General features: G+C 37.3%; 1 protein-coding gene across 1 annotated transcript in view; it reads right to left on the bottom strand.

Moving 5' to 3' along the window:
• The window catches only part of EFNA5 (ephrin-A5), a 399915-nt gene extending 381425 nt beyond the window's left edge, over nucleotides 1-18490 (bottom strand). The window contains exon 1 of the mRNA XM_006872262.1: nucleotides 18095-18490. Within this exon, the coding sequence (XP_006872324.1) occupies nucleotides 18095-18219 (125 nt within the window). The 5' untranslated portion in view covers nucleotides 18220-18490. The remainder of the gene's footprint in view (nucleotides 1-18094) is intronic.
• Between the last annotated feature and the right edge of the window lie 236 nt (nucleotides 18491-18726).

Genomic DNA, 18726 nt, shown 5'->3' with positions numbered 1-18726 from the left:
CCATATATATATATATATATATATAAAACTATTTAACTGCAAATATTTTTTGTTTCATCCAAACCCAAACCCACTGCCATAAAGTTGGTTCCAACCCATATCAACCCTATAGGAGAGAGTAGAATTGTCCCATAGGGTTTCTGAGGTTATAATCTTTACAGAATATTTTACTATATCTTGGTGAGTTTGAACTGGTAACCTCTTTGTCAGCAGTCTAGTACTTATTCACTAAGATACCAGGGCTCTTTGGTTTTACTCAAGTGGCCTAATTAAATATTTATAAATAAAAATTAGTTATCATAAAATTAATACAAAGTGATAGTGGTCCCTGAAAAGATTGCTGTTGTTGTTAAGAGCTGTCGAGTAGTTTCCAACCCATAGTGACTCTGTCTGTATAGGGTTTCCAAGGAATGCCTGGTGAGCTTGAACCACCCACCTTGTGGTTCAAACGACTTTGCAGTCTAGCACATTAGCCCACAGTGCTACACCAGTACTTTAAAAAATTGTTGTTGTTGTTGTTAAGTACCAAAAAGTTGGTTCTGACTCATAGTGACCCTGCACAGGGTTTCCGAGGCTGTAAATCTTTACGGGAGCAGAAAGCCTCATCTTTCTCCCGTAGAACGGCTGGTAGTTTTGAACTGTTGACCTTGAGGTTAGCAGCCCGATTTGTAACCACTACGCGACCAGAGATTATAAAAGATTTATGTTGGATATCTGAGGAAAGACATTCACAGAAGTCTGCTGTAACCAATTATAATGGTCATTATTCCATTTAATCAATACGCAGATTTTGTTTTCTTTGCTTAATAACCTATCCAAATAGTACATTCACATTTTACAGCATTATCATAAGGACAGAACCAAATGATCTGAAAAGTTTAATGAGAAATTAAGAGTTTTAACTGCCCAAAGTTAAAATTCTAGTCTATGACAATCCTAGTGTTAAAGGACAATTCAACATTTTCCGTAATTGAAACATGTAAAATATGCTGACATTTACCTTTTCCAAAAAGAAATGAAGAGAATTTAACCCACTCCTCCTTCCGAAGAATATTTTGAGGTAAAACACAATGCACTAGGATTGGCCTATTCTACGATTTGAATGTCTGAGTTTATCAAATACATTGGGATTTGTCACACTCTGACCTTTACTATATTACCATAGTTGTTGTTGTTAAATGCCATCGATTTGGTTCTGATCTACAGCAACCCTGTACAGGCTTTCTGAGGAGTAGCTGGTGGGTTTGAACTGCCAACCTTGCAGTTCAAACTGACCTTGCAGTCCTGTGCATTATCCTGCAGCGCCACACCAAGACTCTGTATTATCATAGTAGTGGTGGTGGTGATGGTGATTATGTGCCAGGGAGTCGGCTTCGACTCATAACAACCCTGTATAGAGTTTCTGAGGCTGTGAATCTTTAAAACACTAAATATTCAAAAGCAACTTAATCTATTTGTTTCAACATTTTAAGAAATTATTGGATTGCTATATATTCAATTTGATCTATCAACATGATCTCATGGAAAGAAAACACTAAGTTTGGCTGATATTTTTTAATAGATTAGTGCATAAGGCATTAATTTATCTTATAATATAAAGTGTCAATATGTGTGTCCTCAAAATTTAAACTTCTTGGCTACCCTTCTGCCAAGAAAGGAAGTGTTGAAACAAGGAAGAGATTGTAACCATTAATCATTTATCTAACACAGATACAAACAGCATAAATTTACAAAGTTTTCGATTTAAAATTAACACACAGCAAGATCATTCTCTTGACAAGTCTTAATTTCCAAGTCAGCAGGCAAAAGAAATTTGTGTGTGAAATAGTATAAGAGCAAAAAAGGTAACTCTAGAATTTCAGTGAACGTCAAATGAATATTAAAGCTCTGTATTTTTAAGGGAAACAGGTTGTGCAATGTTAGCAGTAGTTTTCCAAATAATTTTGGGATTACTAATATGTTTTGTCCTTAGTTTTCCTCAGTTTCTGGGTACAGCACATAGGATTTTTTATAAGTCCCCTTAAGAATGACTTTTCTCTTTTGGGGGGAAGGGTACATGTAGCATAAGTGAGATTTATACCTTTGGGAGTAAAACAGTATTATAAAATAATCACGTAAGTATATGATTGCAATTTTGAAACAAGCAAGTAACAGCCACATTTACTATTCACCTAAATAACTATAAACATATGAAGTAAAACCTGCTTTGAATAACCACCAGACAATTCTACAGGAAACTGGCACTTTAACAGTTGTGTTTATTGAGGTTTCAATGTATTAAAATATGTGTTCTTTGACAAACCTGTTTCCTTTCTCAGTTAGATACTGTTATGATATATTTATGAACCAAATATCAGTATATGTGTAATTAAAATGTACTAAGATTAGAAGTTGGAAGAATTTTTTAAGCATCAAGGAAGGTATCAAGAGACTAAACCCTGTTTTTCTGGCAGTGGGATTCAGAAGAATCCCATGATCTCGGGGACAGCCTGGCTGTCTGTAAGGAGCAGCTCCAGACAGGAATTGATTTGTTTCAACAAGCTTCTCATTGGAAATAGAATATTCTCCAAGAGGGTGTCTGTGTTCATTAATTTCTCTCTTGAGATGGAAATATCTCATTATACCTATGAAGTGCAAAGTAGAATATTAGGATTTTAGAAGTCAAACAGGAAGCAATATAGAAGAGACAAAGAGGGTATTAAAAATAAACTTGACCAATTGCACAAAGAATATCCAAAATTCCTTCCAGTTGACACATCTTTCAAATGCCACTCTTCAATTTCATAGAAATGACAAGATATATTCTAAAACATTTAAACCCCTTGTAAAGGAGTAAGGCAAATCCGCCAGGGGCAATGTATTTTAACAAAAATAATGTAAAACTCAGTCTTACTTTTGAAAAGTCAGGGCTTCCAGAATGCTTTAAGTATTTAATTATAAAAATGTGTTTTCCTATGTAATTTATAAGAACAAAAAGACGTATGTAATGAGATCCCTTGTATAAAGTGAGGTGACACTTGAATCCATATTCTTTCGTAAGTTTTTAAAGTACTGCCACATACTTTCCTTCAAATTTTCAGAGATCTGAGGAAACATTCTTTGTATTATGCACACTTTATTACATTAAGAAACTGAGACCCAAATTCATTACTACAAATGGCATACTAATGACTTAACAGGGCTGAAATTAAGCTTAATCTGAAATATAACAAAAAAAAGTAACAAAGCAGTTGAAAAAAAACTAATCTGACTAGATATTTTAAGAAATCACTGAGTCTACGACTATGCAACACTCGAATGCAACTAAAAATATTTACCCAAAGCATGTGCTATTACCAGAATTCAGAACAAAAAAAGTACATGAATTCAGTTTTTACTTTACACAATCAAAATAATCTATATGTATACATTATCATCGCACTTAAGAACTTGTTTACAACCAACTAACTTGGTAACAAATCACTGTTAATAGTCTTGAGTTAAATAAAAACTATTAAATGTACTTTCCTTTTTTTAAAAAAAAAAAGATGCTAATAATTAGAACCATTGAACAGCATTCACTTTTACCCTAAACAAGGCAATGACCACAAATTGTAAATCAATTCCATAACAACTCTTAATTTAAACAAAACTATTCCTTGTTGTGGAGTCCTGGTATGGCGCTACGGGTTAATGCGCCAGACTGCAAAGCCGTTTGAATTGCAAGGTCAGCGGTTCAAGCTCACCAGTTTCTCCTCGGAAACCCTATACTGGGTCGCTATGGGTCGGAACCGACTCTACGGCACTTAACAACAATTCCTTGTTGTTAGGTGCCGTCAAGTCTGTTCTGACTCACAGTGGCCCTGTATAGGGTTTCCAAGGAGATTTGAACTTCTGACCTTAGCAGTCTGTGCTTATCCTACAATGCCACAGCAGAATCCCAAAGTTATTCCTTATGGTTATGGTTAAGTTCCATTGAGTCAGTTCTGACTCATAGCAAACCTGTATACGGTTTCCAAGGAGCAGCTGGTGGATTTGAACTGCCGACCTTAACGTTCAATCCGACCTTGCAGTCCAGTACATTATTCTGCAGCACCACACTAGGACTCCTTAGAGATATGTAAATGACTTCATTTTAATCAATGAATATATCCTATTCCTAAATTTAACAGTCTTCTGTGGCACTATAGGATAAGCACTGGGCTGCTATTCTACAGCAGTTCGAATCCACCAGCCACTCCTTAGAAACTCTATACAGAGTTGCTATGAGTCAGAACTGAGTGGAAGGCAGTTAACAGCAACAAGCACATAGCCTATTTCTTTCTTAGGAACCACTGCAGTTCATACATAGTCAAAGAAGATTGTTTCATTTCTGTACATAGAAGACTCAAAACTAGAACCCTAAGTGGGTGTCACCTCAAAGTCACTGAATATAAATGTTTATTTACACCACAGGAAGCATAATCATAAACTTCCTAGGAATAAACACTAATGTCTTAATTTACAGTTCTTATTAATAGTCATAGTTCTAAAATGTTTCTAAATGTTTTAACTAAAAAATGGAAAAATGAGTTTTAAATATTTTATCAACAATTTAAAAAGGGAAAGATATGCTTCCATTTTCATACCTGAGCATAAAAATTGCTATGAAAATAAAAAGGGGTACTGGAATTAAAGATGCTCTTTGTGTTTTCACAAATACATACCTGCTTTATAATATGGCTTCATCTTTCTTTATATAATTGTTTCACAGAGGTATATTTCAGTTAAGTAAGTACTTACTGATGCTTTTAAAGACTAAGTTCACTTAGGAGATTAGTAATATTGTATTTATATACACAAAGTAAAGAACAGAGAAAAAACAAATAGGTAAGCAGGTAGGGCAATCTTTGGAATTTGACTAGTTCCATCCCCTGCTTAGAATGGAAGCATCACATATTTGTTTGCCTGATACCATACACTACGAAAAAGCAGAAATATGTGTATAGACTCCTTATTACCTAGACTCCATAGCATCAGTGATTTCTCACTAAGGGCACCAGAATCATAGAATTTTAAAGCAGGAAGGCATTTTTCAAGTCTTTATAACTCCATTGGAATTGCAGACTTCTAAAAGCCACCCATGAGAATCTCAGTCAGTGGAAGCAGAGAAACTGTTAGTCATCTTTTTATAGTGAGAGTAAAATGAACATTTTGGGTTCATTTAACCATATGGATTTAAATTGGAAAGTGTTAAAAATCTGTTTCTGAGGTATAATTCTGGCACTGCCACATAAAATACATCTGGGAAGGGTTTGCAAATAAATATCCTTAGACATTTATGGCAGGATCCTCCCTCAACGTTTTGGACCGGAGCAACAATTTTGTTCTAAAATTCGTCTATAGAAAGCAAGACTTGGAAAAAATTCCTATCCTATTATCTTTGTTAGTGGAGTATTTTAATGATGCATAAACCTCAATGTAAAAACCTCTATTATTTGTCTGAGATTTGGGAGAAAGTGGCTGCCAATGAAGACTACTAAGTCCTCTAGGGTCCTAAATAACAACTTTCACTCAAGTAATTACTAAGCCCTTTTAGAGACTGCAGAATTATATACAAAGTTCAGGGCAAATACAACGCAGAGTTCTTGATGAGGAGTCAGAAGCAACCTCTCTTCTGGCCACTGACTTTCTCCTTGCTTAAACTGTGGTTCCTGGGCCAGAATGATTATCATCAGGGAGCTTGTTAGAAATGCAGAAAGTCAGGCCCACCCTAGGTCTGCAGAGTTGTTGTTGCGGTTAAGTGCGATGAGTCCGTTCCTTCTGAGGAGCGCCTAGTGAATTTGAACCACTGACCTTGCAGTCCAGGGCTTATCCTACAGCGCGACACCAGGACTGAAGATTTAAAACTCTGAATATCAACAAAAAACCTTAGGAGCTTATGTGCACATCAGAGAGAGAAGCTGTGATCTAGAAATCAAATATTTCATGATGTCAGGGTTGTGTCTGCAATATCGTCAAGTTGTCTGTGATATTGTCTATATCGAGAATACTTGGCAGAGGGTACACACGATAATTTTGTCAAGAGAACCTATGTGTGAAGATTTCTTAAGGCATTTTCTACTTTATGCTGTGACTGACTTTGTACTAAAAATTATATCCATAAAGAAACTCTAAGTTCCTTAAGGGTGCAGATAGTATCTATCACTCAATAAATATTTCACCAATTTAAAAATTCAGATATTCAATATAGAAGTACACGAAGGAGCTTCAAAAAGTTCATAGACAAATTCTATTAATTTTTAACTCCATTTTTCATGAACTTTTTGAAGTCCCCTCGTATTATTAGCGTTGTGCTCTGTTGTGATAGGGTCATTATGAGTCAGAGCCTACTTGATGGAATCTAACACAGCAACGTGTTATTACTATTAGATATATTCGCAAAAATATATTTTATCATATAAACTTTGAAAAAGTAAGTAAAAATCAGCATTTAATTCCTCAATTCACCCATTTGATTTTGCTTATGAAAAACATTATATAGGGCCAAGCCCTAATTCTATGTGGAACAGAAAGGGCATGGATGACTGAAATCCAAACAAATTCCAAAACCTCTTACTCAATTCAATAGCTTCAAAGGCTTTTCTTACCAAATCTTATACCACAGCTGTTAAAATTTTCAGCAATTTCAATTTTCAGTTTTCTTTCTCAAATCCATCTACTGCCCAGAGACAATGAATTTGCCAAAGAGAAAAATAATAGAGAGAATTAATAAGGAACTAAGTATCTAGCCCAGAAACAACCAGGTATCAACAAAAAGCTCTACAGCTAAGCAAAGAAATAAAATTTTAAGAGAGTTAATTTAAGAAGCAGTAAGATGTCAATAACATACATGTATCAATAATAAAAGCACATGTAAAATTATACACAAAATAATGAGATATTCAGAGTCATAAATATTGCTGGTCCGTATTGTCCATATTACAAGAGTTGGTATTATAAAGACAGGAAGGACATTCCGAAGAACTGGCCCCCTCTCGTTTTTAAATTTACAGAGTTAGACAGTCCTTTATACATTTTTTGGTTTTTATTTCATAGAACCCAGAGTTAAGCCACTACATATGTCTGGCCCCATATCTATATATCTACATGGAATGTTCCACATATACATATGCACACACACCCCATATACACACACACACACATATCCTGTCATATTGTTGTTTTCCCAAGAGTATAGTTGACAATGGTGATAGCAGAGTGTGTAATTAGTGTTCAGTGCTCCCCTGACAGCTATAATTCCATATAAGATCTTTTTTCTTTTTATGTCATAAATGCTATGGAAAAAATAAACTAATAACAGGCATTTAATTATGAGTCCAGCAATTGTGGTGGGAGCATTGCCAGAAAGACTGAACCTCTAGAATAGCAAAAATACTTACCTGCAAGAGGAAAAAAAGTTCTGTTCTGCAACTAAAATAATGCTCAAAACACTGCCAGGTGTGTGGTGAAAATTTTTAGATTTTCTCCCCTGAGTCTCAAATTAGATCAAATAATGTATACAATGCTACACCAATACTTTAAAAGAATAAAGTTTATAAGAATAAAGGCATTGCTTATTAATAAGGGAAATGCTCTTTAGAATAGTTGTTTTATGATACTGACTGTAATGAATGTAAACAGCCACTTTCAAATTTTGGGGTCTGGGGGTATTTTTTGCTTTGCTTTGCTTTACACAAACCTAAAATGAGCACCTGTGATACCAAGTATCTGGACCCTACATTCTCCAGCTTACTTTAATGGATTTTACTTAGTTTTTCAAATAAAGCATCAGCCAAGTTACTGTCATGGCGGACACCAGATCTGTCACTGAGGCCCGTTCTGGCCTAATTAATTAGTAATTGGGAGACACATTTTGGCAGCTTTCATTTCCCTATTATTTTCTCTAGTTTGACACAAACCCCTGTCAGAAGCACCACTATTTGAACTGTACCCCTCTTAGTGCTGGGTCACTAAACTTTAATAAACGGAGGCCCTGCCAGAAAACTACCGAAATAGGCATAAAAGTTTATTGAAGCAGTAATAGTAAACAAATATATGAAGAAAACACTGAATGCCACAGTAGCTAAAACATTAATGGTCTGTCTGAATTCAGGGGTTATTGGCAAGACTGCAGAGCACAGAACAAAAGAAAAGGCCTTTAACAAAAAACCATTGCTTTCATGGTTCTTTCTTTTTTTAAAAGTACTAGCTAAATCAAGCAGGCAAACACTTGCTGCAGCAGAACTATGTGTCTAAGGTCTCCCTTAGCTTACTCCATTCTCCCAACGTGATGAATAAAAATTTGAGGAGGCAAAGATTTACAGTGACTACACAGATACAGAACCCATCCAGAAGTCACAAATGCACTGGCTAAGCCTAAAAAGAAACATTTTTCATAGAATATGAGGTGAGGAACTTAAAATTGAAGCTGATACTTCGGAGAGCTACACAATCAGTTTCAAGTTTTCCATCTCAAAGTGTCAGTCACTTAAAAAAAGTGTCCTGCTACGATGGTGGCTCGGGACACTTGTGTGCCAGGGCAGTGGCCATGCTGTGTGTGTCAGGGGTCACCACTTCCACATGCGACATCTGTCTGTATTTTCTTGCCCTGAAACAATAGTAGGGGAACAAGGCTCATTTGCTCCCACTTTGTTTAACCTAATTGTTAAACATAAAGGATAATTTCCCAATATTTAGAGCTACTTTTTCTTTTCCCCCTTTTGCCTCCAGAAAATTAAACACTATTACAAAACTTAACCATAAGGTTAAATTCACTAAACATTATTCAGTTCAGTAAATGAAGCAGTCGTATGTCCTACTGATATCTATGACATATGAAACATCAAGTTTTACACCTACCACCATCAAAATCTAGATAACAATTTGCAGTACTAATTATCAAAAGGAAGCCACGACTTGATGCTACTCAACCTGTAACGACACATTTTTAATAGAAAATACTTTCTATGTGTTTGTATAACAGGAGACAAAGAAACTATTAATTATACTTTTTACATATATAAATAGATTAATGATAACACTTAAAATGGAAATTCTGACAATTTGAAACATCAAGAAGAAAGCAAAAGGTATTTGTTAGTTCACTGAAAACAAAAAGGTCACTTTGAGCACTGAGTTATTTTCATCTTCAACAACCAGTCAAAAGAAAAGTGGGTGATGGATATCAGAAGAAGGTTTCTGGGGAACAAAAATCATCAACTTATACCTGACTTTTATTAAGGAGCCCATGAGATATGTAGCTGCTCTTAAACATGTGTTTTGTTCATCACCTTTGCATTAGATCTACAAAGATCCTACTGGTAATTAATTGAAGCAATTTGTGACATACATAATATTTATATGTGCCCAGCTTAATCAGACAGATTTAAATTAATCTAAAGCAAGTTGTGCTTTTACAGTTGTTATTGTTGTTAAATGCCGTGGAGTTGGTTCCAACTCATAGCGACCCTGTATTGGGTTTCATGGAAATAATGCACCCAGACATCATCAAACAGATGCAGGAACAAGAAGTATACAATAAATTTTTGGTAAAGTTTACTAGTCTACATGTTCTTCCATATTTACCCAGAAACACAAAATGTGGTGGAAAATATAACAGACTCAATTAGTATGTACCCTCATCGTTCGTAGTAATAAGTATGAATTCACTTCCAAAGTAATTTTGTGTTAAGAACCCACAAGAAGAGTTTGATAATGAGCCAGTGAGAGAGTCTGTATTTGGGGCAGGAGGGAGTTGAATATATATGCTTGCATTGCTTCTTAAAGCACCCAAAAGCTTCAGTTTTAGAGTTCATAAGAATCTCTTACTGAAGCAATTCTAGGGGAAAAAAATATTCAACAAATAAAAAGGACTACTTAATATATCAGAGATAATCAGGATTCAAAGGGGTAGGAGTAGGGTCTATTATATGATTTTGAAATTAACAGCAAATTATAAGCTTCAGAGAAAAATACGTATGTAAACATGGAACAGTCCAACACTTAACATTAGTGTATCATATGCCTAGTTTAAATATACTATTATGAAGTTAAAACATCTTTTTCCTTCAATTAATTACAAGAAGATTGTGTTTCAGTGAGTTCACAAATTACTTAAGACAGAGCTTATATGTAGAGCCTTGCCAAAATGATTATAAAGTGGTTCAGTCCTTTTCTATCGTCCATATTCATTTCCGGACCATTTTCACAAAAGAAATAAAATAGGTCTTAAAACAAGATGGCTGCTTGTAGGAAGAAAAAAAGGAATGCTAATATAACAGAAAGCCAAAAAGCTGTATTTTCTAAATTGGGAAATAAGAGCATAGGCTCCCCACTAGTCATGGACTTCCACAAGGAAACCCACCAACTGTACTGTGCATTTTAAAATCATAAATAACAGCAACTGGGATAAAATAAAAAGGTCTATCTAATCTTTGCAAAGTTGTCCAATGTATCTACACAGCAAGGTCATGTGATCAAAGATACTACATTTCATACCAGAATCATGATCATCAGTCATGAAACCAGGCCACTTAATAAAATTAGTAACAGTAATAATAATGATTTCTTATATCTCTTAAAGAATCCAATAGCAAAAATGTCAAGTCATGTCCTGTTAAAAATAAATTAACTACTTTACTTTTCAAGAATAAATATACCCTAGAAACTTCCTGACAAAACCCCAAAACCCACTGCCATCAAGTGTGTTCCAATTCATAACGACCCTGCAGGGCAGAGAGGAACTGTTTCACAGGTTTTCCAACCTTTACAGAAGCAGACTATCACATCTTTCTCACCGCCAAACTTTCACTTCGCAGGCGAGTGCTTGAACCACTACGCCAAAGGATCTCCATTACTGTTTGAGAAGCTCTCCTTAAGTTATACTTTTTTGACCTTCTCTGAGACAAATGATAAATTATTTAACATATCTATGAAACTTAAAACATTCTCCTTAGAAAAAAATCTGAATTTTGAAAAAATTTCCACCTCCCGCAAAAAAAATTTTTTTAACTCACTCAAACCTATTTTTATTCCTTACTTGAGTAGAAAATAAAACCTGACAGTAACATTTTCTTCAACCTGTCAACTGTCAATTGTATGAAGGATGTTTCTAAAGATGACAAAGGTTTATTTTTCCCTATTGAAAATGATAGAAATCTACCTGAATGAAACGTGAGCTAACCATCACTGTGGTTCAGTAGTCTCCCAGCAACTCGTTAACTTAGGTAGGAGTTTCCCATATTTTTAAAATTATGTTTTTATTGAAATCTGGTTCACTGTTTGAAAACTGCATTTACAAGAATCTGCATCAACATTAATTTTTAAATTAGGGACTAACTTACAGATTTCAGAATCCTACAATAAGCCGTATAGAGAGTATGAAAGTAGATATTATCACAAACAGTAAAATACATGCAGCTATGCAATAATAGTTGTAGTTATCAGGAAAACTTGTACTAATTTTTCATTTCAAACTGAGTGGTTCTGCGTCATTTTTTGTGTCATGCTTTTATGACTTGCACTATCATATATGTTTAATTTTTTGTGATAAATCTATATAAATTTTAGGTTATGTAATTCAGTTACATAAATTACAATCACAATGTTATGCAACCATCACCACTATTTCCTAAACCTTTTCATCATCCCAAACAGAAACTCTGTACCCATTAAGCAATAACTCTGTCCAGCCCCTGGTAACCTCTCATCTACTTTGTGTCTCTATGATTGTGCCTATTCTGGATATTTCATATATGCAGAATTGTATAATATTTACATTTTTAAATAGAAACACAAACAAATTTAAGATCTCATGGTAGTGAGTAATACTCCATTCAGAAACACTAGAAGTTCAAATTAATCACAAGAAACTTTTCTACAAAACAGCTCAGGACAGAGGTTGAGAAGCAGACTAAAATATAAATCTAATAATATAAATCAGGCCCTTACAAAAGGCAGTAATTTATTGATGTTTAGCTGTCTAGAACCACCATCGTAAGACAAATGACTAAACCTGAATATTGCCACCTCATTTCTTATACTCTTTTTGAATGTTTTAGATCTGAATATGAAGGAGTTATTGGTCCCAAATGATCAGAAAGCAATTTTCCCCAGTTCAGAAGACTGATCCTTACTGAGTAAACTGAGCAAGTGACAAGGGCCTTCCTCACTGTTCTGAGGGAAATACAGGCTTCCCTTTTAACAGGAGCATTCGAACCAGAACTGCTATTTTAACCATTTGTAAGCTGTTCCTGAAAAGAAAATCAATTGTATGAAATCAGGTAACATACAGTGGTTCATTACTTAAAATAAAGTATCCTATCTTTTTATATCTTTATTGCTACTGGAGACTGCTTGAAAACAAACAAAAATAAAGAGAGTTGAGTAGGTATCCTCTAAGAAATTATGAAGCAAGGTGTGTGTGTGGGGGGGGGGGGGATACCAAGCAAAAGTCTAAATGCTACTATATACAAAGAACATTTCTGTTCTTACCATGTCCTTAAGTTTGCTTTTTCATTTTATGGTTTAATGTTTTCTCTCTCTTAAAATACATTCTTTTCACATGTACTTCTCCTAAGACTGCAAAGGCCAGGACTCCTGAAGGACTAATTGTATTCATTCATTTTCTTGGCCCAGCATGGGACTGGTAGCTTGCTTAATTCTCTGCAACAGGGGAGGAACAAGGAGCTCATCTTTATCTGTCCTTATCCAACAGAAACCAGGCCAGTGGACAGAAAGAATACAATGAAATGCCTGTTCAGAAAGCATCTTGAGAGATTAAATGGCAAGAAATTCATGAAGTTAATTTGCCGCCAAATAGCTAAGGGCTCCTTCCAAACCTGACCTTCAGCCTTCAAAGGTGAAAGCCTCTAAAGCTCTTGAGTATTCAACCAGACCAAACATGACAACAGCCAAATGTTACATCAGCAACAGTGAGCCAACAGGTTAGCAAATACCACCAAAATCAACTAACAAGAAGTAATGAGCTATTGAAGACTCTGGTACTTTTAATCACAAGGAGTTTATTGACCTTATTCTCATACTGGAAATGCTAAATTAGACTATATAGACAAATGTGCATCAAATAGCAATGATGTTCCACAGTCATGAAAAAAACAGCTCTGACAGCTTTTTCTGGTAGCTCTTTAAGAATACATACAAATAATGAATAAGTGGCAAGTATGTAACATCTCGTAACTAGCTTTGCTTTTCAACATTCTATAGAAAACTGGCCAAAAATAAGAAGCATACTTCTTTACAAACTTCTACATTAAGGAAAAAAAAAAAAAAAGGGAAGGGTGAATAAGGAAGATTCAATGTAGAATTCCTCTAAATGGAGAGGGCAAATACATGGGACATAAATATCAAGCATACTTCTTTATTTTTTCCCGGTGTTTATATAAATTCTGATGCAAGTATGAAAATAATAAAATTGCCCATTATGTCTAATAAAATTAAGATATTAAATTGAGGATCTTAGTTAACAGATTCAAAATAATAGCTTTTAATTGAGGAACATTTATGTTTCCGTAACTTAAGAATATGATTTAAAACACTTAAAAATTAAGGAAATCCTTTACAACTTTGGTGATAAAACTCTGAGATCAACTTTCCATCATTAATGAAAAGAAATTCTTAGATTTAAACCAGGTTACCATTTAAGGAACCCACCAGGGTTAAAGCGCTTGACTGCTAAACAAAAGGTGAGAGGTTCAAACCCACCAGATATTTGGTGGTGGAAAGATGTGGTAGTCTGCTTGGAGTGTAAATATATAAAGGCTCTAAGCTTGTGGGGGCAGTTCTATTCTGTTTTACAGGGTTGCTATGAGTCAGAATGGACTCAACGGCACTGGCTTAGGGTTTTGAGCTTGATTTCATTTATTTGTCAGTAAAAAAGGCATGTTATCAATACATTAGTATACATATTATCAACACATTGACAGCTCAGGTTTTTAAATGAAGCAACTGCATTTTGAAATAGGAACAAGACCTAAGAGAAGGTGATCAGGGAAAAATTTACTGCTTCTCTAGGAGTGCTGACCTAGAATTCACATTACTTTCACAACTCCAAGATAACACTTAACAAAATTCAATGGTGTCAATTACTTGCTACTCTAATATGAAATGCTTAATTTACAAGTCCCTACAAGAACTGAAAAAGTCCAAAGAACACATGATTAGGTTAAAGTTGTATAAATCCCTGATGAATTAAGATGTATTTTTCCCTTAGGAGGTACTCTAAATTAGAGATACTCAAACCTTAACAGAAGCAAACTATCAACGGAAGAGAGTCAGTTTTCCTAAAAGTGTATCTGCTATATTTGCTACTGTTTTTTATTTTATTTTACTATTCTATCCATGAATGCCGACCAGTGGGAGACATGCTTAATTATCATAGCATCATTTTTGCAATTAGTTAAAAGAATCCAAGAGCTTTCATTATAGACACTGTTTAATAGAAAACTCTCCTTGGAAGAACCAAAGATGCTCTTAATGTTGAGTCATCTTTATAAGTAAGTATACTACACTAAGGGACAAATGTAAATAAAGTTTTATCACTGAAAGCCTTCTTTTAAAGTTACTTATGAAAGCTTTTTAGGGTCTCAAAGAAATTAAGAATAAATAGCTCTATATTCTATTTGAATTTGGATTTTCAATACTCAAAGTTACTTAGTAACATTTCAGTTCAGATATCAGCTTAACATTTAGAGAACCATTATAGTATTCTCACTTGTTCAGTGGCGCTTATTCAACTTTTTACATTTTAAAAATACAGAAGATGAGTTTAGGCAAATGTTCTGATTTCTATTCAGATTAATAGCTCCCAATTGCTATTCCAGAGATCTGAGCCAATTCAACAAAGAAAATTAGTTTGCACCACCACCCAAATGTTACATCAGCATTTGAAAGTTGAGCATATACTTTCCAAAAGCAAACACCTGGTAACATACATGATAACAGTAAAACTACTCTGACAAAAAAATAAGTTTAATATTTTCCCCTGTGTACATAGATTTAAGAATGCTTACAACAATAGAGTCAAGAAGGAAACTCACTTTCACTGACAAAAATCCTATGATTACCCAAGTTACTTTAATAAGATAGTCAAACCTTACGATCCAGGTGTCCTATATTTAATTCTGATCTTACCTAAGTACAATTTCATATTGCAGCCCATTATTATAAGCTATAAAGTATTTACTTCATAAAGATAAGTATCCACTGTTATCAACTTAATGTGTCCACTAAACTTTTCTTCTAATAAAAAAATTTTTTTAACTACTTAACTTGTAGCTGATGGCACTTCGCAACAACAATTTACAACTGAAGTTGTAAATTTTTCCCAAAATTTAAGATGTTTTGTTTCGTTTTTAACATAAATTGAACAAATTATTAAAAGTTAGACTTTATATAAAAACAAAACGCATGGCTTCCTTATCTTACAAAATGACAATATACATGAAAAGGAAATGTAGAACATTGAATTTGTAAAATTTAGCAAACCCATCAAACTTTTTGGAAGTATTTCCTCACAATATCTGTTATGATAAATTATTGTTATTTTTAATTATTTGTTTTGCATTGACTTCTTCAAAATGAATCAGAAAAGTGACTCCTTATTCAGCATTTCAATGCTAAAAGTGTCTACCAGTACATACATTTAAATTTATATCATTTTTAAAAGTAAGTTTTACTGTGATGATGTGGAAGATATATGCACCCATAAACTCCTAAGAATGCTAAATGTTAAAGCAGAATCCTTTAGGAGAGGGGTAGACAACGTCATTCTTTTGGGGGGGGCCATAGTCAAACTCATAATGACCAAATAGAAAGGTACCCACAAACCTCAAACTGGAATACTGAGTTAACTGGCATTTAAAAATTCTACAGATTAACTTTGTCTGGACAGGTTCAAAGCCACCATAGAATCCAGAGCAGAAGAGTTTTCTGCAGGTTGGCAGATCTATTAAAAAACATGACCTGTGACAAAAATCAATGTGCTAATCTCAAATCAAACAACAGTATCAAAAGCATAAAACAGAGATAACCTAAGATAAAATGTCCTCACACTAACTCAGACTAGCTTGACAGGTTAAGAAGGGGGGTGAGTGAGGTGGGTGCTGCTGGTTCTTTTCTGTTTAACCAAGGAAAACTGGAACACCCAAGAATCCAAATAAATGAATGTCCACAAGAAAAAGATCACACTATTTAGTTTAGACTGTGAATGAAGAGACAATTGAGAGCAAATGTCCCAAATTTGACTACCCAATTTTACTGATGCTTTATTTAATAAGGCACTAGAGTTTAGAAATACAAAGTCCGCTTTTTCATATATGCTGTCTAATAAAGCCCAAAGGGTACTAAAACCAACCAACATAATGAGACTTGCTTTTAACACCATCACAACTGGAAAGCTTGCTCTATTTGTCTTGTCAGCTTTAATAAAAGGCATCTCCTCTGGCGGGATGGCTTCTCTTTCTCTTTTCCTAATAGTGGTAAGTGGCATGTCAAGGAAGAAATAGCTTTCCATCCCACCTCCACAAGGCTTTTTTTTTTTTTTTTTTTTAAACCAAACTTTGAGCTATGCCTTTGCTTCTGCTAGGCACTGCATTTTGGACTGGGACTACCTGGGTGCTATTGTCTTTCCAGGGTTAGCATTGCTGTAGAGAAGCCCCTTTCCAGTTCTTAACCAATGGATTGTTTGTGGGGAAACCAGCCCATCTTCATCTGAACCGACATTCCTCAAGCAGTCTCTCTGCTGCCTACTGAATGAGGGAAGGCGGAGACCCGCGGAGAGGGGCTGTGGGTGGTGAAAAAAGTTGAAGGCGCCTGCCTGCCTTTCCTCTCTCCAGGGAGGCTGGGCGCACAGTTTAACTACTGGTCACCTCTGTCCTCCCAACTTCCACTCTGACCCAGGAAAAAAAAACCTCTGGTCTTTAGTACAACTGGTACTGTTTCTCTCCCACGCGGGTACTGAGAGACGAGTTCACATCTGAAATCTGGGAACGAGACGGATCCGTGGGGCCGACTGCTGAGCCTAGGCCCGGAAGAAAGTAAGGCTTGGATCTGCTCCGGGCAGGAAGGTGCAGCCGACACCCTGGGCAAGCTTCACTACCCGTGTCCCTGGCCCAGGAACCCATGATGCCTGCGGATGGCCTGGGTCCAAGACGTGCATGGTCCAAGACGTGCACTAGGGCGGCCCAAGGCGCCCACCTTTGACCTCCCACGTCCTGCGCGCCCAGCGGGCTCCAGGGACGCCTGCAAAAAACGATTCCAGGTAACCGCGTGCGTTTCTTTGGCTACGCACAGCCAGGCCGCGGGCAAAGGGCTCCCACCTCCCGGATCGGCCAACTCCAGCAGCTAGCTCCGCACACATGACGTAACCCAGCATTAGATCAAACTTTCTGGCACCTTGAGCCACCGGGGGAGGGGCAAAGAGGTGGGAGAATCCTCACCAACCCCTAGCGCGCCGGGCCAAGACTAACACAGGAGCCTGGTGATATTCTCTCAGTTAAAGAGGAACATAAAAGCCTAAAGCTTCCGCTTCCCAGCACCCCTTACTTTCCCCAGTCTGTGCGCTTTCTCTGTACGCACCCGGAAAAGAGAAGGAAATTTTTTAAATAAAGCAACACCAAAAAAAACCAAAAACTTTGAGGCTGTTTGGCGAGGTCTCCCCGCAGTTCTAGAGCACGCACGGTGTAGGAGAGCGCTCCTGGTGGAACGCACGCAGGGTTCCCCATGTCCCAACCCTGCTCCTGGATCGGGATGCTGACCAGCGTGCCCCGGCAGGGAAAGAGAATACTACTGTATCTCCGGCTCCCGCTCTTTTCTGAATATCCATCCCCGAGTTGCACAGAAGAAGCCGGCCTCTGCAGCTCCCGGAACTCCGGAGCGCACAGCTTCTTCGCAGCTGCTTAACAAAGAGGGCGCGACGGGCGCGCTTCCAGCGGGCTCCTCGAAACCACCAGCGCTTGGCCGAGGGTGCGCGCCGCCGGCAGCCAATGCGCGCTGGTCCCCACGGCTGCCGCTACTGCTTCTTCTATAGGGCCCCGAGGTCCCGGCAGTCCCGGCTTTCCGTCCCCCACCGCCTTACCTGGGGTTGCTGCTGTTCCAGTAGACGGCGTAGCGGTCGGCGACGGCCTTGGAGCCCGGGTCTTGGCTGAACACACACATCCAGAGCACCAGAAACACCAGCGTCAACATCTCCACGTGCAACATCACGCCTGTCCAGCAGCGAAACCTCCGACGCGCCACTCCGGGGATAGAACGGAATCCGGAAGGAGGAGGGAAGGGGAGAAAGGAGAGCGAGCGCCAAATAAATATGAATAAATAGATATTAAGAGGAGTGAGAAAAGAAGGCACACACCAAGTTGAGTAGGGAGAGGAGAGAGAAAAGAAAAGGCGGTGATGGATATGGGGAATAAAGACAAACTCGCACTCCCACCGGAGGGCTCGGGAGGAGAAAAGGAATCACAAGATGGAGAAAAGCGTGTGTGTGTGTGTGTGTGTGTGTGTGTATGTAGTGGCGGTGGCAAGGGCGGGGGAAGGGGTACCAAGCTGTGTCTCTGGCGGCGGCGGCAAACCGGTCACCCTGGAAGAGGGAGGTGCGAGCCGGGCCGGGCGGCAGCAGTGCGGGTTGGGGCAGGCGGCGGCGCGCGCTGCACAGTCACCGGGAGTTGCGCGTCGCGGCCGCGGGAAGACATACACCGGCCCGCCGGGCCCCGC

This window comes from Chrysochloris asiatica, unplaced genomic scaffold, assembly GCF_000296735.1.
Source record: "Chrysochloris asiatica unplaced genomic scaffold, ChrAsi1.0 scaffold00189, whole genome shotgun sequence".
Taxonomy (NCBI): Eukaryota; Metazoa; Chordata; class Mammalia; order Afrosoricida; family Chrysochloridae; genus Chrysochloris; species Chrysochloris asiatica.
This window is presented reverse-complemented; position numbering and strand designations above follow the sequence as displayed.